The sequence below is a fragment of the Periophthalmus magnuspinnatus genome, chromosome 6 (assembly GCF_009829125.3).
Source record: "Periophthalmus magnuspinnatus isolate fPerMag1 chromosome 6, fPerMag1.2.pri, whole genome shotgun sequence".
Lineage (NCBI taxonomy): Eukaryota > Metazoa > Chordata > Actinopteri > Gobiiformes > Gobiidae > Periophthalmus > Periophthalmus magnuspinnatus.
In genome coordinates, this window is record NC_047131.1 from 30,019,640 (window position 1) to 30,042,033 (window position 22,394).

General features: G+C 39.3%; 1 protein-coding gene across 1 annotated transcript in view; it reads right to left on the bottom strand.

Annotated features, from left to right (window-relative positions):
* Positions 1-312: 312 nt before the first annotated feature.
* The window catches only part of abtb2b (ankyrin repeat and BTB (POZ) domain containing 2b), an 89,970-nt gene continuing 67,888 nt past the window's right edge, over positions 313-22,394 (bottom strand). The window contains exons 4-17 of the mRNA XM_033968035.2: positions 12,156-12,308; positions 11,286-11,451; positions 10,363-10,452; positions 9,655-9,756; positions 9,362-9,458; positions 7,970-8,105; positions 5,941-6,215; positions 4,707-4,885; positions 4,516-4,621; positions 3,363-3,465; positions 3,189-3,276; positions 2,963-3,031; positions 2,752-2,865; positions 313-1,269 (exon numbers count right to left, since the gene is read on the bottom strand). Of these exons, the coding sequence (XP_033823926.1) occupies positions 1,042-1,269; positions 2,752-2,865; positions 2,963-3,031; positions 3,189-3,276; positions 3,363-3,465; positions 4,516-4,621; positions 4,707-4,885; positions 5,941-6,215; positions 7,970-8,105; positions 9,362-9,458; positions 9,655-9,756; positions 10,363-10,452; positions 11,286-11,451; positions 12,156-12,308 (1,906 nt within the window). The 3' untranslated portion in view covers positions 313-1,041. The remainder of the gene's footprint in view (positions 1,270-2,751; positions 2,866-2,962; positions 3,032-3,188; positions 3,277-3,362; positions 3,466-4,515; positions 4,622-4,706; positions 4,886-5,940; positions 6,216-7,969; positions 8,106-9,361; positions 9,459-9,654; positions 9,757-10,362; positions 10,453-11,285; positions 11,452-12,155; positions 12,309-22,394) is intronic.

Below are 22,394 nucleotides of genomic sequence, written 5' to 3' on the forward strand. Positions count from 1 at the left end.
AACAGCGAGACCGCGAAAGGTGAATCGCGATATAGCGAGGGACACCTGTATTCTGAACGTGCATTCTCAGTACAGTTACTTCCCAACACCGCTTATAGGCCAAACTAAACTAAATTTACCAAAGCTATGTTTATTTTAACAGAAAATGATCCATGATCTTATAATTTAGGTAAGAGTAGACAGACGTTTTAACATATTTGAATGATCATTACCGCTAAACCATCAAAATTTAGTTAATACAAGAGAAGACAAAGTTACTAAAGCTGTTTTCTATTAGACTAGACCTTTGTGTAAACTGTGGTGACTTTAAAATACAGTAAAGAACAACAACGAGGTGTGTTTACCAGGTTTATTACAGGCTTGTGGAGCATTACTGGCAGTTAGTAGTCCAATATCAAATGAAAGTGAGCGACTGTTATATTGTAGAAAACACTGAATACAATCTCTGAAAAGCTTTACAAAAGAACAACCTGGCAACGACACAAAAGCAACTCTTTGACCACATTTTAAAAGATATTATTTAGCTTAGCATAAAAACAAAATAAAAAGGGACGTCCCTGTTAAATATTCTCACATTTCCTCTCTTTAAATATAAAATGTCCGTGTTTTGTTTTGAATGTACTGTAATACTTATTCAAATACAAACAGAGACGTACATAAATACACTTTCAGTCCAGGGTCCTCCCAAAATCAGCTTCATTAGGTTCATTACGTCACAGCCAAAAGTCCAGCATGGCTCCATAGCTTCATTAGTTACATCTATAGACAGTTCTCCAGTCCAGAGCAATGATTTCTGTGTCCGTTTCTTCTCGTTTTCCAGCGCAAGTATGTGTTTTGTCCAGTAGAGGGCAGAAGCGCATTACAGTTCCTTGCAGCTTCCATCAGTTCAAACCAGGTTCATACTGTACATCTTCCCTGTCCGACTTGTCCGTGTCCTCTTTATCCTCTGAAACGCGTCGATACAAAACAGTCCGTGGTTTTTGTGCAACCTGAACAGTCCCACGTTAAAGAAACAACACGATATTTTAAGATAATCCCCCCTCACACTCTGGAGGTGACGTAAAGCAGGTGAAGTCGCTGAGCTAAGGTGCTCTCCATTTCTTCCAGGGGACAGTCGGCTCTGTGGGTCTGGGCCTGAGAGGAAGAGGAGTTGTTCGGCTGTCGAGGTCCCAGGAGCAGACTCTTGAAGCCGTCTTTCTCCAACATGGCGGGCATCTGTTGTAAGAAGAAGCCCTCGCAGAAAGAACTCAGCTCCGATAAACCGTGGGCCTGGAATGAAGAAGAGGGAGAAGGTAAATGTTGTGCAAGTTTGAATGTACAGCCATAAAAAACACATTTATAGGTAAAGTGCACGGTACCAGGTAATCGTTCGGTTAAAATATTGATGCTAAGATTTAAGATTTTGAAATACAACTCAATTTTGTCACAATTACAGACACCGGAGCAAAAAACTACTCAAGTAAAAGTACCAAATGACAAAATCGAAGTAGTAAAAGCATTTAAGTTTCTGTTAAAAAATGTACTTTAACAGTTTAACAAAGTAACACTTTTTACTCTTAAATTTAGTGATACTGATTCAAAATTATACATGTTTTTGGTCAACATTTTGTGCATTTATTTTGCTTTGCTTGAACTCAGAAACTTTAGTCAAGATGTTTCCACACCTCAAGTCAAATGAAAAGTACTTTTTACTTTTCAGTCCGGTTCAAAAATAGTGGAGAAGAAAGTACAGATACTGCTCTCAAATGTAGTGAAGTAAAAGTAAAAAGTATCCACTGTAAAATGTACTTAAGTAAAGCTCAGATACCTAAACATTCTAGTTAAGTACAGTACTTGGCTACTTGTACTTTGTTGCTTAAGTTTTGTTACTTAAGTAAAAGTAAAGATAGAGAGATAAACAGTTACTCAAGTAGAAGTAAAAGTATCACAAGAAAAAACTGACTTAAGTAAAAGCGTTTAAGTACTGATTTAAAAATGTACCTTTAGAGTAAAAAGTATTTCACATGAGTGTCGTTAATTGGTTAAAGTGTTAAAAGTAGTGATATTGATTAAAAATGAGACATATTTGGGTCAACAGTAACATTACAAATCAATTTCTTAATTTTTCTTATGAATTTTGTGTATTTATTTTTATTTGTTCAAATCTGAAGCTAGAACTCGAAAACTTTAGTCACAAACATGGTAGAAATAACCCCTCAAATCATATAAAAAGTAATTTTTACTTATCAGTGCAGTTAAAAAATGTAGTGAAGTAAAAAGTACAGATACTGCTCTCAAATGTAGTGAAGTAAAAGTAAAAAGTAAAGCACAGATACCTAAAAATTACTACTACTACTTAATTACTACCGGTACTTGTACTTCATTATCTTCCACAACTGGACAGGTTAAACTACTTATTTTACTAAAACAAACCAGATTTTACCAAGAAGCTTCCGTAGTTTTCCTTAGTTTGACAGTTGTGAGGTTTTGTGACATTTAATCGTACATGTTAGTTTGATTGACAGCAGAAGTTGAGGTAATAACTATTTCCAAGCAGCCGTCCTCGAAACAAGGGCCAAGTCTTACCTAATTCACACATGACACATAAAGATGTATGACAACACTTTTACTGTTTAAACTGCTGCAACTACGAGCTCTGTGTATAATTTATCCCTCTATTTTGCATTCACAAGTTAGATTTTAGGAACAGATGAAAGCAAAACACCACATTACGGGAGAGAATGGACAGTAAAATTCCCATTTCAAACTTACTTTAGCAGTTTTGTAGATGTTGACTGCATTATCCAGATGAATGTGTTTTGAGCAAATCACTTCACAATGTCTTTGTAGTGTCCCCAACTTGAACAGACAAGCAGCTGAAAGCAACTAAGCGGGGAAAAAACAAAATAAAGTTTATAAAAGATCGCTGGACACGCCTAGAGATTCAACTAAAAATAGGAAAACAGAACGTGCTTTTCATTACCTCCAACAAGTCAGGAACATTGGTTTTGAGAGATTCTGTTCCTCCGCAGTACAAGTATGACATCATCATCTGTGAAAAGGTCAAAGTTCATTAGAAACAGGTTTGTCAAGCAGCTGGACAGAATTATGAACAGGCAGCGTTCTGTCTAATGCAATAAGTCGTTCCAGCGACACCTCGTCCGCGCAGACCCAAAGGAAATGTGTGTTTTTGGAAATAAAAGCCTTACCTGGAACGTGTTGTACTTGACGTCAGCGATATTTATTTCTTTACTGGGACTTCCATCGGAGCTCGTCGGTGCAAGCAGAGACCTGAATCTGAACGAAGAAACACACGATGGTTTATACGAGCTCAGCACAAGAATATAGCACTACTAAAGCTGTTTGTACTTCTCACTTTGTACCTTTCAGAGGCTGTGATTAAAAGGACTTTGTGGCCGTAAAATGGTTTCCCTTCAACGATAAACGTCACGTCGGACATGTCTGGGTTGTTCAGGAAAAGTGGATCTGTTTGGGAAGAAAAACAGTGACCGTTAGTGACAGTAGTAAGTTTTAAAGAAGACATTTTGTGCTTATTTCTGCTTTATAGTTATGATTTATGACGCCTGTAGATCATCATGTTATAATTTGCACATGTTAAATCACAACACTGTGGTCTCTTGCCAAATTTGCATAAATGTTCGATCGACACTACAGCGAAGCGGCGCCAGGACGAAGACGCACGGTCAGAGGAACTGGGAAACATGCCTAAGCCACTATTAATCAATTAAACAAGAGAGAAATGTTGAAAAAATATAAATTCCTGTCTGAGAAACGTGTATAAAGTGTGTGGTGAGGGGTTTTACAGCTGCAAAAATATAGAATAATTGTAAAAAATAAAGCTGATACTTCGCAGTTTTCGCCTATTGTTGGTTATTTTTAGAACGTGACCCCCGCAATAAACGAGGGACCACTGTATAGTTCACAAACAAGTTAAATCGTACACTTTGGGCCCTTTAACGTAATTTAGTAAACTTTTATACTGACACTTGAACCTGTTTATAATGTTTTAAATTGACTTACATACATATTTGTTTGTTTTTTGTTTGTATTTTGAACAAATCGCCCATGAAAAAGAGAATCTGAGCGCTCTCCCTGTAGAAATAAACATGTATAAATGAACATATAGAATAATTGTAATAAATAAAGCTGATACTTCACAGGCCGCTTCTATGGCTAACGGCACATCGCACTAGCATGAAGTGGATTTTTATTTCATTTGCACCAAAAAAAATATGCGAAACTGCCAAATTCTACATGTATCATCGATTAAGAAAATAAAATTGACCAATGAAATAAATATGTCAAAGGGGGCGTGTACCAGTGGCGGTGAAAACGGGGATTAATCGCAACATCACGTCTTAAAAATATTAATTAAAGATGCTCAAACATGCACGAATCACCTTAAATACAACTTTGACAGAGTAAATGAGAAGGAAACAACTGTAACACGAGTAAAAGCTCTGAAAAGTCAATTTTGCAGAATAGATCTAGTTTAAATGAGTGTTTCTGTAATACCTAGCTGCGCCGAGAGCGTTGCCTTCATTTCAGGGATAGACGGGAGAGGAGCAGGGCCGTAGCAGTGACTAAAGATAGAAGCCAACTGTTGGATAATCGCATCATTCTGCAAAAAAAAAAAAAGTAGATTTCATTAATAACACATGCTGATCTGTATAATTGTAAAGCCACTGGTGTTGGATGGAGCTTACTTTGGTGGTGCGTAAGATGTTGAACATGAGGGGCAGGCCCACAGTGACCAGCTCCTCACAGTAATCCTCCTCTTTGATTGTGGTAAACTCTCGGAGAAGGGACAGAGTGACCCCGGCGCGCGACTGCTGCTGGGCACAGCGCAGAGACTCCAGCCACACATGCAGTTTCCATGGCACCCCTGTCAAAAGGATTTATTTTGTTAGAAATATACAAGAAAATATGAATGTCTTGTATCGCAAAAAAGGTGCATGATGTAACTTCTCTGTTGCGGGTGCTTTCCATGGGGATTTTTGAGCATTTTTTACTTAGTTATTCCATTAAACGTGTGTTAAGGGTCTCGGTTAAGGTTTGGGCTCATATGCTTATAGATATGTTGTTTTTTTTTGCTATACTGTGGAACATCCCAGTAAAAGTCTCTATGGAAACAAGCAGACAACAGACCCTCTACCACACATGTCAAACGCAGGCCTGGGGGCGAAATCTGGCCCGCTGTGTAATTATATTTGGCCGGTGAGATGTGCAATGTTTGTAATCCAGGCTCAAAACAGTTCTTTTTAGCTGTGAATACGACTGAAAGGTTTTTATTCTGCACTCTTCTGTTTTAACGGTAATTTTATGATGTTTAATTGTGATTATTTATGTTTTGATTTGTGTGATTTTATTGTCTATTTTTATTCTGTAAAGCATTTTTAATTACCTTGTGTACGAATTGTGCTATACAAACTTGCTTTGCCTTGCCATTAGAGCTGGTGAATATAGCACACGCATCACTAATACTACAAATCCCAGAATGCTTTGCTCGTACGCTGCAGTCGAGACCAGGAAGTGCGGCTTGTTTTCTGTCGACACTCATTAGCGACCGAGCTACTGGTCACCTCGGCTAAATTAATTGCTACAGAGAGACAGACATAATTTATTTTATTTTTTTTATTTGCTACACAAGCCAGCCAAGTAATATTTTTTTTTTTTAATTTAAATAAGAAATTAATACTACTGATGTGTTTTATTTCATATTTAAATTCTCAGATGTTTGTAATATCAAGCTCGAGTTATTCCAAATGAAAAAGCTTAACATTACACATCAGGTGCAGCCAATTTTTTAATAAATACTGAGTTTGGCCCGTGAATTTGTCTTAGTTTTTAATTTTGTCTCAGTGTAAATTTGAGTTTGACTTCCCTGCTCCACCAGAAAAGTTACACAGTGAACCTTTAAGTTATAAATCCTCTTTGTACCCATAGCTCGCAGCTCCATGGTGACATCCAGGTACCCGTGCTCGGCGCTGTAGTAGCTGGCCTCTTGCAGCGCCTTCATTCGGGCCTTGCAGAGCTTGGGCACGCCGACCTCTGGCAGCGGGCCGGGTCCAGAGGAGGGGGGGGTCTGCAGGGGGGACAGGGGCAGAAAGGGGCACATCCCGACCTCCTCCACCCCCTCGGCGAGAATCTCCTCCAGAGACAGGACGTCCTCTTTGACCTGCTGCGGTTGAGTCAGGAGCTTCCTTAGCACGTTTCTGTAAAAATGAAAAAACGGGAAGGAAAGAAGAACGAAAATGAATTAAAAAATAAATATATATACACGTGTGAAAGCATTTCTCTGGTTGCACAATCTGTCTGCGCTAGAGGAATGCGCAGTGTTGAGTCTGTGCCGTCTTCACACGTCGGAACAGTAAACAGGTGGAGAGGTTAAAGCGAGCAGTTGGTGCCCTCTGACAGATGGGCCCGATATAGAAGGCCATCCTGAGCAAATTCCCTTTTTCAGCACATAATTAAAGAGATGTGTTCGTCCCCAAAGCTCACGCAGGAGGTGCACGACAGATTGCTGATACGTGGCACTATTTCTGACGTTTAAAGTGCGTTTTGAGAGGTTGGACTACGGGTTTCACGAGAACGTAGTTATATTTGATTATTTTTAAGATGTTACAAGATCTTGCTTAGTTTTTTTCTTTTTTTTTGTTTTCTCTTGGTCAAATTTATGAGCAGAAAATATGACATAACTAGAGATAATTCCAGGAAGTACAATAAAAATCTGTAAGGTGAACCCAAGATGGCGTCCGATTGTTTTCAGTGGCCTGTGCTCATAATAATTTTCTCTTACGCGTTACTTCCTCAACACGAGCTCGCGCCTCTGACCATGTGACGACAAAATCATGCACCACGTGACCAGTTCTGACCAATCAGAGCTGACCTAGCGTGGACTCAGAGCGGGGCTAGGACAAATCTTACAAAACTAACGTTTAGGCTCTTTAAGGATTTCAAATGTTTAACCCTCTGATGCATGAATTATGAAAGCCTTGGTCAAGATTTTTTTTCCTGAAGTGTTTTTATTCTTCTCAGGACGTGAAACAACATTGTGAACTGCCTGTAAAAATGAATTAACTTGTGTTCTATTGTAAATACTGTAAATATACAAACACATGTTTCTTTTTATGCTTTGAAAAACATTTCAACAATTTTTAGGGGAAATTTCAACACTGTTTAGGTGCAAAGTTTAGGCCTGAATAAGAAAACCAGAGGAAATTTACTTGCAGTTACACCAACTGACCACTGAATTAACCTCAATGGAGTGTGGCAGCAGAGAGCACTCCAGAGGCTGATATGCAGTTCCACCACATAAACCGATGCATTAAAGAGAAAGTTATGTTTTTGTAGCTGTCCACTGCAGTGACCGATGTGCACCAGAGGGTTAAATGTTTTCCCAACAAAATCCAACCTTTGTGAACGCAGTGGACGCCCTGTCAGCCGAACAATGAGGTTTAGATTCACCAAAAATGCATCAAGTTCTATGTGAGAATTACTTTTTGGCTCAAGTTCCCGGGAGCTGCAGTACCTACCTGTCGATCTCGTCCCATGACAGACGAGGAATGTCTTATCCAGTTCTTATTATAGATTTATGAGATGATTCCACATCTATTACCGAGCAAATAATGTTAAAAACTGCAAAAAGACGAGGGAAAAGACGGCAAATGGACTGTCCAGATTCCACAATAGTTATGCTTTTGTTGCTTGTAACTTGTTCTTCTATTTTGGATGGAATTTTACACGTTGACAGGTAGAGGTGTTTAATAACTAAGCAGCTCTACTTCCTGTAATTTTGAACTTTTCTTCTGACCTTTTTTTTCCCCACAAACTGCCACTGAACTGATGTAAAACTATGATAAATATTTACCACAAGTACAATCCCACAAAACCAAGTAAAAACCTGAAAACTGTGGTTATGTGTGTGTGTCTTTTCTCTCGTCAGAACGCCGTTTCGCAGACGCTGTACCTGTGTCCGTGTGCCGCGGCGTGACTGAAGCAGTTCATGTCTTCAAACAGAGATGATGTAAGAGCGTTTCCATCATGAGTCTTGGACAAAGGATCAGCGCCTCGGGCAAGAAGTAAGCTCACCATCTCGTAGTTTCCTTGAATAAAAATCAATTTAAGAGCAGGTCAAATAAAATAGAATGGCTTTCAAACTCTTATGAAAAAAAATAAATAAATAAATGTAAAAAATAAATAAATAAATGTAAAAATAAATACATGTAAAAATGAATAAATGTAAAAAAATAAATACATGTAAAAATAAATAAATAAATGTAAAAATAAATAAATAAATGTAAAAATAAATAAATAAATGTAAAAATAAATAAATGTAAAAATAAATAAATAAATGTAAAAATAAATAAATGTAAAAATAAATAAATGTAAAAATAAATAAATGTAAAAATAAATAAATAAATGTAAAAATAAATAAATGTAAAAATAAATAAATAATTTTAAAAAAAACTGTAGATTCATATGTATTCTGCAGTTTGGCTTCTTACATTTTGGGGAAGCAGGGTTTTTTTTCCCCCAAATTTTTAACTGTATAAAACCAAATTAACGTTTCTATTAAATAAAGCCGCACTTTGTTACTTTTCTGGTGGAGAATCTGTCCAGTGGTTGTCTCCATGGAGATGTTATTGCTCTGCCTGAAATGCTCCACAGAATACTTTTTAACTTAACCTATCTCCACGGAGACAAGCCATGCTACAACGCTAAGTTACAGGTTAGATCTGTGGGATGGCGACCATGCTCACGATGGGAATGTGTGATATTCAAGGTATTTTTGATCAGTAAAACGTTTGTATTTGAATAAAAGCAAGATATGATTGATATGTTTAATGCCATACTTTGGAACATTCCAGGGAAACAGTCAGGCAGCGGGGCCCTCTAAAAGGAAGGTTAGAGAGTGCACTTTTTACGGAAATAGCCACGTTTTTAAATAAATAGCAGTTCCACGGTACGTTCTACCTCATCTTAAATAGTTTGTACTTTCTCTTTTAAATATTTGGTTGTGTAAAAAATACTAGCATTCCTGTCACGATTACAAATTTTGAACTGCGATGTATTGTTTTTGTAATAAAGACGATAAATTATACTGTTGAAATAAAACAGAAATAAATTTAAAAAAACAAACTGCAATGAATAAATAACAGATTGCAAAACTTAAGTAGTTCGTGTCTATAGAAAAATACAGAAAAATAACCAAAATTTTCCTAGTACTGCAAAGAAAAAGTCCCCAACGATAAATATTGACCCCCAAAATGTAGTTCCACAGTAAGAACATGTAAAAAAGTCAAACTGTAAAGACGACATGTGGAGTGATTGTCGTAAACTACGCCGTGTTAGCGCCCACCTGCTGCCGAGGCTAATTGTAGTGGAGTCTCCGCCATGTTCTCTTGTCCGTTCCTCACTGCTGCCCCCTCCACGTTGGCCCCGGCGTCTAACAAAAGCTGAGAAGACAAACCACATCTGTTACCCCGAGTGACGGTGTAACTCATTCAAGACCCGACCCCGCGAACCCACATTTGTCACTTCACTTTTCAACATCGCGTTCAGTTATACAGTCCAGGATTAGTAACGACAGCTATATCCATTGTGGAATACAGCTGTCGGACAAAAGCTTTTGAGTGTGTTTTGGATTCCAACCTGTACGACGGAGATGTGGCCGTGTAGTACTGCGAAAGTGAGAGCCGCCCAGTGCCGACTGTCTGGGTGCACACAGGGGTGTTTGGGTGAACATGGAGGAACCTGCACAAAGGAAAACACGGAATTAGACATGTAAAATTATATGTAAATTAAAATAAGTCAATCTTTGGGTGTCAGAATGATGAGAAATGATGGTGACCAATGACCAATTTAAAACTATTACATGTTTTGAATGGGAAAAAGTCCATTCTGATCTGTTGTAATGTTGTTTCCTCATCACAAACAGACCTGGAGTTGTGTTTTTTTGTTTCATTCACACACGTTTAACACACAAAACCAAGCATATTTTGGCTGAGTTCTTCTCTCAAACAGAAAACACTCCGCTTTGTGATGTCATGTGGTAATACAGGAAGTGCTCTGCTGCGTCTTTAAACTCTGTAACTAGAGTCATTTGGATCATTTCAGCTCCTGGAGTTGTCAATCTCTACTGAACTAAAGGTAAAAGGAGCTGTTGACGTGAAAACTACCGCAAGGTGGAACAGAGCATTTTGGGGCGTTGAGTAATCCTTTATTAACATGTGTGAATGAAAAAAAACACAACTCCTGTATGTTTTTGAGGAGGTTAACAGCATTAGAACAAGGCTTAAACCTCACAAGAGTCAAATTTTATATAATATATGAAAACACATGAATAATGGTTTGACTTACAGGGACGTCAGGGTTAGCACCGGCATCAAGCAACATCTGCACCAGAGCTTCATCTCCAGCGGCACAAGCGTACATTAACGGAGTCATCCCCTGTGACAAGAACACACATGAGATTCACAATAGAGAAAAAAAATATCAGATAACGTACACTTTATTAACCCTATAGAGAAAATTGTTCTCGCTTTTGACCCATACTTCAGTGTCGCTGGGTCAACTTGTCTAGAGCAGGGGGTGCAGTGCAGCGCCCGGGGACCCAAATCCAGATTTTGAGCTCGGATTGATGAGGATAACTTTAGCTGGAGGATTTTTGGGTTGGGTAACCAGCAGCGTTTGTCCATATAGCAGTAAAATTGACAGAAATGTATGGTTAAAACGCAGCTAAATTAGACGACACTCCTCATCAGGGGGAGACAAATGAGTCTTAGGAGCCCAGAATTGGACCCTCTTCTTAATTAAGCCATGTTAGAATCTTGTTAACGCATCAAAAACAGACCTGGAGTAGTGTTTTGTTTCAATCACAATCATGTTTGAGTCACACTTTATTATTAGTCTGTAACATCTCCAAAGCTCAAAATGCTCTGTTCCACCTCGTGATGTCATGAAGCAGTAGTTTTCAAGTTAACTAAAGCTAAATTTTACCTTTAGTTGGCTGAAATCACCCAAATGATTCCAGTGAAAGTGTATGGAGCTTAAAAACACTTCCTGTATTACCACATGATGACATCACAAGGTGGAACGGAGCATCTAAACATGTGTGAATGAAACAAAACACAACTCCAGGTCTGTTTGTGATGAGGAAACAGCGTAATATGGACCGTTTAAGAACCGTTTGTAGTGAAAAAGAAAACCCAGGCCTTAAAACAAACACGTGGGAACCAGTATGGAGTATCCAGCCTTTATCTTGGTTTCAAACTGAACAGTACCTGGTCGTCCATGCTGTTCACTCCATCAGGCCCCAGCAGATTGATAGCGTGACCGATCAGATCAGTCCGCCCGCAGTTGAGCATCCGGAAACCAAGGTCAAGATGGAACTTATCTGTGGCGGCTTTTGAATCCAAACGCTTGAAGGAGCTGAAACAACACTCCGGCCTGAAGGAGACAGGAGAGAAAGAAAAATAAGCAAGTTTATTCATAATTAGTGGTGGAAGAAGTGCTCAGTTTTGCTACGTAAGTAAACGAACAGATACAGGAGTGAAAAGAATACTCAAGTACCTTAAAAATGTACTTAAAGAGTAAGATTTTGAGTCTTATAAAGCCCCAAATGTAGTGATTTTGACAGATTTGTGCTGAATTTTGTGAAGTAAATCGATTGTTTTTTTGCTCAAACTATGAACGTGTTAAAAATAAACCCTCAGACTTTTCAGCAAATCTCAAACAGTAATAAGAAAATACTTTTACTTTTCAGTCCAGATCCAAAATGCAATGGAGTAGAACGTATAGATACCCGTTTTCACATGTAGTAAAGTAAAAGTAGAGTATCCTGTACACGTAACTACAGTACTTTTACTTTGCATGTGTTAGGAACAGTGTTGGAACGTGACATTTTCTCTTTTGATTGGCTTTGTAAGACGTTATTATGCACTAACTATGGAAAGGTTGATTTGCGTTGGCTGTCAGTTTTCGTTAAGAATCTATTTCACTCGTTTACGCTCCGCTGCCGTAACACGTTTCGTCCACGCTGATGTAAGACCAGAGCGGCGAGTTAGACAGCAGCGGTCAGTCAAAGTGAAAAACGCGCTCTGTGGTCCGTGGATTCAGCGTCGAACATATGAAAGAGGTCGCGTTGTATTTACTTGAGTTGTCTTGGCTCGCAGTCCAGTCCGGGAAGCAGCAGTCTGGCCGTCTGCCTCACGTCATCGCTGTCCACCAACAGGCTTTTCCGGTGCTCGGCGTGAACGATGGCCACGCGGATCCACTCCATCAGCGGGGGCAGCAAGAGGAACGGCCTGCAACCGACAGCAATTCATTATAAGAGAGTGAACATTGTTTTTGGAGCTTGTTTAAAAAAGTCCTAATGGAAAAACAGTGGTGAAGTTGCTCTTTTCTCACACTGAAATGGTAAATGTGGAGTAAGCCTGGGACGATATTGAAATTATTATGGCCAAAATAATTGCGATTAACAATTATATCACGATTTAAGTTGTTACGGATATTAATAATTGTAACTTTAGCAGAGAATATTATGGATGAGCAGGGCCGTCACCTGAAATTTGGGGGCCCGGGGCAATAAACTTCACATGGCCCCCCTGTAAAACAAGACAACACACCCCTTTGCCCCCCTCTGTCGACTCCCCTGTGGATAAGTCTTTTTTTTTTTTTTTTTTTTGCACATTCAGGTGATATAAAGGCGATTATCTTGATTATACAAAATGTCCCATGAACGATTGTGACGATAAATGATATTTTTGTCTATTGTCCCATCCCTAATGTAGAGAAAGTACTTTGTTTTCTATCAATTTATTTTGCTGTTAAGACAATGGTCGTATTTTATATAAACTTTTCCACCACCTGTCGCCCACGTACAATTTAAAAGGAACAATATGCAACTTTTCTGGTGGAAGATCCGCTACCAGATTGAGTCCGTTGAGTTGTTATTACCTGGAATGTTCCCTAATATGGAATTAAACTTATAATTCCAGCATCTATTAAATAAAATAAATAAATAAAAGGATGAATAAATAGATAAAAAATAAATAAATAATGTGTTTTTATTGCTAAAATACTTGAGAAAAACATGCATTCTTTCTGTGAATGGGGTCGCCTCTCCACAGATCTGACGTCTAACTAGGTCTAAGTGACATTTAATTGCTTGTCTCCATGGAGAAAGCTTTAATGCCATACTGTGGAACATTCCAGGCCAAGCAAGTAGATGGCTGACCCCTGAGGAAAGGTTACACGGTGCATCTTTTACCTTTCTGTACTTTTTCAACCACTAGTTTTAAGCTTTATGAACATTTACAGCTGCCTCTTTAAACGTTTAATAGAAAACTTCACTTAAACATTATATTTGGCAGGTCGTCCGTCACACGTGAAGGAAAATAGTGATTAGTTTCAAATTATAGACACATTTTAGCTCGAAAAAATTACTTCTGAGTAGAACTTTTTACTATTCAAAGGGGCGCGCTCGTGTAGCAAAAGCAAAGTTTCTATTGTGAACATGTCCCGTGACCCAAAAGTAAAGCAAAATATATTTATTAAGGACACAGGAAGCAAAGTTAAGTAGTTTTTTTGTTTTTTTTTTTACTTTCTGATTCCTCTTTAATGATCCCTTCTATTGTTAAATGGAAAAAACCCAAAACAAACCCATGCCCCAGCGTAAAATAAAGACTTTCAGATGTAGGTGTGAACATTTGCAGGTCCTTTTATATTAGCAGGCCAAGACTTCCCTGTTACTGTGATACTGCGTCGTAACCGCAGTCCCAACCTTCAAACCCTCTTATTCACTGAACGAAACTCACTCTGACTTGTGTACACCTGGATATTCTTTTTCTGACCTTTACTCAGACTTAGTCACAGTGCGGCTCTGCACAGCTACACTCTGCTTATCACAGACGTGTCACTTTTACGCACGTCACTCCATTCACTTCACTCACGCTGTACATGAACACAAGGAGGGGCATTTACAGGAAGGATGAAACGCTCTTTTTCTGCCGTAGGTTTGACAATGTAAAGAAAAATGACTATTTCGGTGTTGGTTCATATGCGACTGTGGATAATTACACAAAATTGACTCTCGTGAGCTTTAAATCATGTTATAATGTCGTTACCTCATCAAAAACAGACCTGGAGTTGTGTTTTGTTTCATTCACACGTTTATTCTTCATCTTCCCAAGCTCAAAACGCTCTGTTCCACCTTGTGATGTCATGGAGTGGTTCGTTTTCAAGTTAACAGCAACTTTTTACCTTTAGTTCAGTCGAGATAAGTGGCAATTCCAGGAGTGAAATGATCCAAATGATTGTAGAAATGAAGGTGTGTGGAGTTTAAAAACACAGTGGAGCACTTCCTGTTTTACCACACGATGACATCACAAGATTTTAATTCACCAGATTTTTTTTATGTATTTATTTCGAGCGTATGTATCGTGTTCACTTAAAGTACATTTCACAAATTAATCCTTATAAAGCTCAAAAAGGAGTGGGAAGAAGAAGAAAACTTGTTAAATCTCACCCCTGTTTTTAATTTAAGACATAAATTCAATGTTTTGTTTAAGTTTCTTATTCTGTTGAAAAAGAAGAAAACATTCGCCAGATTGAAGTGATGTTGTTTCTCTCGTCATACTTTGTACTTAAAGGTCTGTACTTTCTGATCTGCGTTATGTTGTTTCCTCGTCACAAACAGACCTGGAGTTGTGTTTTGTTGTTTCATTCGCACATGTTTAACACACAAATCCTGCATATTTAGGCTTTAAGTTCTTCTCTCAAACTGAAAACACTCTGTTCCACCTGGTGATGTCATCATGTGGTGATACAGGAAGTGCTCCACTGTGTTTTTAAACTCCACACACCTTCATTTCTAGAATCATTTGGATCATTTCAGCCCTCGAATTGCCAATCGCTACTGAACTAAACGTAAAAGATGGCTGTTAACTACCACTTCATGACATTACAAGGTGGAACATCGCATTTTGAGCTTTGGAAATGTTACAGACTATTAATAAAGTGTTACTCAAACATGTGTGAACGAAACAAAACACAACTCCAGGTCTTTTTTGATGAGGTACCAATTAAACAAAGCATCAATTTTGCGTAATATGAACCTTTTAAATCTGCAACTACAACTATCTGTAAGATTCAAACTACTTTTATCGTCACTTCAGCTGTAGGCGTTGCGTTTTCGACCCGTATTTTTCAACCGAGGCGTGAGACTAGAAACCGTTTATCAGGACTAAGCGAGTTTACAGAAATCCTCCAGTCTTTTTAAAGTGTGTTTCGTGTGCTCACCTCTTCCCTCTGTCTGCCTATTGTTCTCCCGTAGAGCCTCTTCTTCCTAATCCCTCCGCTGATACTGCCGTCTGACTGCGGGCCAGCGTCTCCCCGGCACGCGCCTATCTTTGACCATATGTGCATAGAATGGCGCTGTGAACAATGCCACGTTCCTGTTGTTTGCCTTTGATTGGGGTTTCAGGGGGGTGGGGTGTTTAATGTTTGTTCCTACACTGAGCTTTCTCCGTTCTCCTGCTGGGATGTTTAAGTTTAAGGCACGGTCCACCTTTGTTTCAAGGATATACGATCGCTTTAATGTATCTTATGAATATGAATAGAGGTGAAAGCAAAGACATGTAGATTGCAGACAGTTGAAGAAGGGGGGGTCCTGCAGTGCTGTGTATTCACCTCATGGGGCTTCAAAGTGCCTTATTACTGTTCCTACGGGGGGTGAAAACATTTTTATCAAATGCTTTTTAATGCAAAGCTAAGCAAATGCTGCAATTCGCTGGTTAAAGAGCCCGATGTTACACTATTTTCTGTTGGTATCTATGTTAAAATGTTGTTTCCTCGTCACAAACGCACCCAGATTTGTGTTTTTTTGTTTCATTCGCACATGTTTAACACACAAACCTTGCAGATTTAGGCTGAGTTTTTTTTTTTTTTTTTACTGAAAACACTCTGTTGCACCTTGTGATGTCATCAGGTGGTGATACAGGAAGTGCTCCGCTGTGTTTTTAAACTCCACACACCTTCACTAGTATCATTTGGATCATTTCAGCTCTAAACCCGAGCTCTTGCATGACTTTATTCATTTCTCTTGGGCTGTTTGGGGCCTGATGAGTGTAAAAACATGATGTCCACATATGAGGACATTAGTTCTACCTTTTAAGGATTTTGATAGAATAATATAAAATCACGTTTGAATAATTATTTGCAAAAACTAAATCCCTGAACACAGAAACATTTTTCCTGATGTACAAACAACATGAAACAATTGTGTTTCTTTTGTCTCATTTGAAGAGCTGCTGACATGAGCCTTTAACAAAGTCCATCTTAAATCTAAACTATAAAGTGTTAAACTCTTCTATCATCTTTCAGTGACAGTTTACAAGGTCCTGGTGTCACATATGAGGACATTAGAGAGAAAAAAAAAAAGTATTGTGCCAGGCCGTAGAAGGTTAAAGTAGCAAATCTGTACAGAACTAAAGGTAAAAAGGAGCTGTTAACTTGAAAACTACCACTTGATGACATCACAAGGTGGAACAGAGCGTTTTGAGCTTTGGAAATGTAGACAGACTAATAATAAATGGTCACTTAAACGTGTGAATGAAACAAAATGCAACTCCAGGTTTGTTTTTGAGGCGGTAACAGCATTATAACATGACTTAAAGCTTACAACCGTCAAGTTTGTGTAATATAGGACCTTCAAAATAAAAGCACAGATTTTCCTTATGGCGTCTCAGTGGTGTCATGGTGTTTTTTGTTCAACTTTTAATACAAGTACATGTATAATTAGACAAAAAATAAAAAATACGTTGGTCTATTTAAACGCATTAACCACAGATATCTTGTTACAAATATAATTGTGCTTGTGAGGACTATATATATATATTTCTAAACCTGTTGACCTTAAAGTACTACTCTGCTTTTTTATCTTATTATCTTTATCAGCAGGTGTCAGTCAAGAGGACGACCGTTCTGTCAAGAGTCAAAGCTAACAAGCAACAAGAGCTAATTAAAGCGGAGGAATGGATGTTTAAATGGGGCTGATAAGTGCGTTCCAGGGGGGTAGAGCGACTGGAAAACGACTGGAGACAGGTGGACTGGTGTAAACAGGTCAGGCTGGTGGATGGGGGTGGACGGGGGATGGATGGGGGTGTGTGTTGTGACAGTCGAGGGGCTGTGTGTGAGCGACAGGAAAGACGTGTTTGAATGAGGAGCAGTGAGTGTTATGTCTAAGGTCAACGCAGGCTCGAATTCTAGCGTTGTTCTTATAAGGAGTATTGGCCGTATTCTGCCACGCCCACTTTTGCCGTAAATGCGACAAAACAGCGCTTTCTTTGCGGTGGCACTTCCGGTTAAGCAGGAATCCGGGAATTCATTTCAATGGAGAATTTGGGGAAAGTTTTGCAGCTAAAATCTGATATAAAGTTGGCTGATTTGTGTTCTTGCTTATTAAATTATTTATATTAGTGGTTTAATAAGATGACCTTCCATTAAAATAAACTTTAAACGAAGGATTTATTTTTGCTTATGAAAACTTGAATGGGCAAAAGAGAAATTAAATCTGTCAACTGGTCGAATTTCTCTTTTGCTGTGAATCAGATCTGGAAAACTGAGGGACAACAGATAAAACGTATTTTCCGTTCCATCCAATCCATTCACAATATGAAAAGTTTGTCGGAAAATACAATATGAAAAGTTTGTCGTCTACATTTTCTGTCAACATTAAACATGGAACAGAGCGCACAGTTTTCCATCATGATCTTCTGTTCTAACATCCAACCTTATTAGCGTAGAGAAGAGAAGCAAATTCTGATATAGTTTTGACAAAGAATACAGTTGTCCCTCACTATACCACGGTTCACCTTTCCTGGCCTCACTATTACATTAATTATGTAATAGTTGCTGCTTTTTTACAGTAAATGATGATGATGTCCTGATTGGCTGTTGGACTGTAGACCATTGTCCATCAGTGTCAATTTTGTTTTTGTTTTTTTTTTTGCTATTTTGACTTTTTTTTTTTCTTTTTTTTTTTTACTTTTTTTTTTGTTATTTTGAGGGGGGTTTTTTTTTGGTTGTTTTTGGTTATTTTGAGTTTATTTTTTTTATTTTTTTTTTAAATTTTTTGTTTTTGTTTTTGTGTCCTCTCTCTCTCTAACTGCTGCTGTCAGACTCGTCATTTTGGTCTTAGGGACTGTAGACCATTGTGTCGTGCGTCCTGATTGGCTGTTGGACTGTAGACCGTTGTGTCGTGCGTCCTGATTGGCTGTTGGACTGTAGACCATTGTGTCGTGCGTCCTGATTGGCTGTTGGACTGTAGACCATTGTCCATCAGTCTCCTCCGTGCCGTGTCTCCTGTCCAGTACAGAATGTGTTCAGACAAATTTACATAAACGTTGGATCTCAGTGTGACTCTGAAGTGCTGTACGTTTGCGATTTGTTTTCTCCCCGACAAAACCCACAATGTCGATGAAACGTTCCGCACTGACAAAGACGCCGACGAAGGTTTGAACTTTGAGAGAGTTTAAACAAGAGAGAAATGTGAGAAAATGTTAACGCCTGTGTGAGAAAAGTGTATAAACTGTGTGGTGAGGGGTTTTACAGACAAAAACATAGAGAATAATTGTAAAAAATAAAGCTGATACTTGCGGATTTCTCCTATTTCGGGGTTATTTTTAGAACGTAACCCCCGCGATAAACGAGGGACCACTGTATTACCATGAGATAACTCTGCGGAGGGATTGGTCTAAGGTTAAATATAGAGCAGGGTGTAAAAAATATATATAGAGAATGTAAGAAAACAACACTAACCACGATTGTTAACAGGTAAAACTTGCTTTTAAAACTAAGAAGTTGGTTTTACTGATAACGCAGCAGTAGGGGGCGCATGTCTCAACTGTTTCCAGCACGCGCTGCAACTGCGTCCAGACCTCCACCAGTGACCCACAACCGCTAACACACATGAAGCGTATCTGCTCCACGTCTGTGCTGCTCTGGCCTCTTTCCCACAATTCATCCCGCTTCTAATCTTCGTACGTGAAGAGCCGACCCCAAAACCCCCACGCCCCTGACCCCTACCTACGGGTTATGGCCCTCAGCTTGAAACCCAAACTCGAGGACGGCGTGACATCAAAGCCCAGATGCCTGTTAACGCTGTAATTGGATACGTCGTCTGGCTAGCCCGCTGACCAACACGCTAGGCTACGCTGTGGGAACGCCTACGCAATCGTACACGCTAGCTCTGATTTATTCTACCTCTTTCTAGAACACCTGGCGCATCGTAAAATAACTCCAACACAAACCCAGGCCAGGTGCGCACGAACTTTAACCTGTCCAAACTTTAAAAAAACACACACATCACAGCGTTTACACGGCCCTATCCGTCTTTTTTTCCGCGTTATATCCCAAAAGCTAATATACGACCCGCTTTTGAACAGGCTTCAGTCAGGTTTTAAAACGGCGGACATAATGAGAGGGTACAGGTCAGGGTTAACTGCTGATGCGGCGTCAGATTACTGGCATTAAGAAGGAAAAATACTTGTATCTGATGAACTTTTGGTTACGGTTACTACTACCAGTCATCTCTTATCATGAAAACACATCTGTCCATTAGTCGTACTCAGGGAGGGATGGAGCTGGTCGGCTGGAAAGACACAAATGCTACTATTTTTCCCAAGGAGATACTCAGATTTCATAGTATATATTCAGTTTATTATGATTTCCGATTGTTGTAAACATCAGAGGCGATTGTGAGCGTGTAGAACTAGTAATTTCTTTTTTTTTTTTTAGTACAATAGCGTTAACATTTATAGAAGTAGAGCTGATAGATTGTATATAATTTGACGTTTTTGCAGGGAAATACATTCAATTTGTTCAGGAGGGTCCAAACTTTATTACTAAGAGCCAAATCTTGAAATATATTCGAAGCGAAGAGCTACAGAGCAGTTTATTGGCGCACTTTACAAAGTTTTGACAGCGCCGACGTGTCTTTAATGAAGCTTAAAACATGGATTTAAGGGTTGTATCGCAGTGCAGTGTGATGTTATTAAAGTTACAGCTGTAGAATTAGTTAAATTTGCTGTAAAAATTCCAACCTGTGACCAGTTGGGCCAGTTCAGGAGAAGTCCAAAGGGCCAATAAAAATGAGGCTGTGGGCCGCAGTTGGACCCTGGGCCCTAGTTTGGACACGCCTGAATTTGCTTTTGAGTATTTGCTTTGACGTGGTCCGGTCAGAGAAGAATAATCTTGATTTAAAAAGCACCACTGTCATGTTAATGTACAAATATCTATGTCGTGTAATCCCGCAGTACGATCATCGCTCGCTAATCGCCGACGCGTAACACGGCGTCTTAAAAAAAGGGGCGTCTACCAAAAGAATTTAAACTTCACTAAAATGTTTGATGATCTGGGCCACACAGTTTCTGGTGGTTTGGGGTTTCCACCAGAGAGTTTATAAGGTTTTAGTGGAGGAAGGGGGGAAGAGAGAGATGGACGGAGGAGAGACAGAGACAGGGAGGCAGAGAGAGAGAGAGAGAGATGTAGGGAGAGAAAAAGAGAGAGGGAGATGGAGGGAGGGAGAGATGGATAGAAAGAAAGGCAGTAAAATTGAGGGAGGCAGAGGTGAAGGGAGAGAAGGAGAGAGAGAGAGGGGGAGGCATTGACAGAGAGAGCTGGACAGAGGGAGAGAGAGAGATAGGGAGGTAGGGAAACAGAGAGAGAGGAAGAGAAAAAGAGAGGGAGATGAGGGAGAGGGAGACATGAAAAGAAAGATGAAGAGAAAGAAAGAGAGAAAGGCAGCGATAGAGAGGTGGAGGGAGAGAAGGAGAGAGAAAGGCAGAAAGAGAGAGAGGGAGGCAGGGAGAGAAAGAGAGAAAAGTGGAGAGAGAAAGGTGGAGAGAAAGGCAAAGAGACAGAGAGAGAAAGATGAAGAGAAAGAAAGAGAAAAGGAGAAAGGCAGCGACAGAAAGGGAGGCAGGGAGAGAGAAAGACAGACAGAGGGAGGTGGAGGCAGAGAGAGAGAGAGAGATGGAGAAAGAGAAAGAGAGCGAGCGCGTGCCAAGATGCAAAGGCGTCCTGCTGCAGTAACACGCCTGCATCATTACCAGGACCCACAGATTGTAATCACTCCCAGGTTTCGCACAGTTTGAGTCGACTACCTGCACATAACAGTAGAAAGTCGACTCCGAATAGCAGCCGCTTCTATAAAAGTCTATATGTTACAGATGTTGACAGGCGGCAAAGCATTTCATCTTGGGAATAAAAGTCGTGATATACAGTCCGTATAAAACACTGACAGAATGGGAGGAATATGAAAAGCTCTGGGAAACACATTTTCAAACCTAGACCCACAGGACACTTTGTTTGGTGTAGTTTATGATGAGTGTTGGAACAAAGTAGTACTGTACCTGAGTAAAAAGTATCTGTACTTAAGTAGATTTTAAAGTGGATACTTCTTAATTTTACCTCACCATATCAAAGAGCTTGTATTTGTACTTTTTACTCCATTGCATTTTTTTTACTGAACTGAAAAGTTGTTTGAGAGGGTTTATTTTTAACTCGTCCATAGCTCGAGCAAACAAAAATATATTTCGAAAGTGATTAAAAGACAGTATTGCACCACTAGATTCTAATATATACACCTATATTGACTTTTTTAGAACTTTCAACCATGTTATAGTCGTTTCTCCTTCTTATGAACCCTCTCGAAGTTGTTTTTGGATTGATTTGTGCATGTCTGAGCGACTTTTAATCGTTTATTTTCAAGACGCCATATTGCCAATTAATCCCCGTTTCCAGCGCTACCAACACACACCCACTTACTTTGTCCTTCGATTTAATTTTTTTAAATAGGTGATACACATAGGATTCAGCGGCGTCATGCAGTTGTTTTGGTACAAATGAAAACTAACACTGCTGCAGCTTTCCATAGGGGGGCGCCGCAGTTTTCTAACACAGACGTTGACGCATTATTAAGTCGTTTTAGATGAATATTACGATTTAAAACATGCAAATTACAACATAATGATCCACGGGTGTCATAGATTATAATAGGTCTGTTTTAAGTGAAGTTTGCGTTTATACAACTGAATTATGTAGATCGGATGAAGTGTAAAGTGTAAATTATGCTCTATATGTATCTCTACACTATTTCAGTAAACCTTTTTGTCTGTAGAACTATCTGTCCTTGCGTAAGAGTCATCCGAGGAGAAGGAGGAACGGGCAGATTACCTTCCTTCCTTCCATTGACAATTATCTTTCAAAAACCCTGATCTTATCCTTGCAATCGCTAACACATGCGCTTTTCAGAATCCAGCCACCGCTACGTATTTATGTCCCTGAGTGTTACCTTGAGACGGGCCCGCGTACATCAGTTGAAAAGCGTA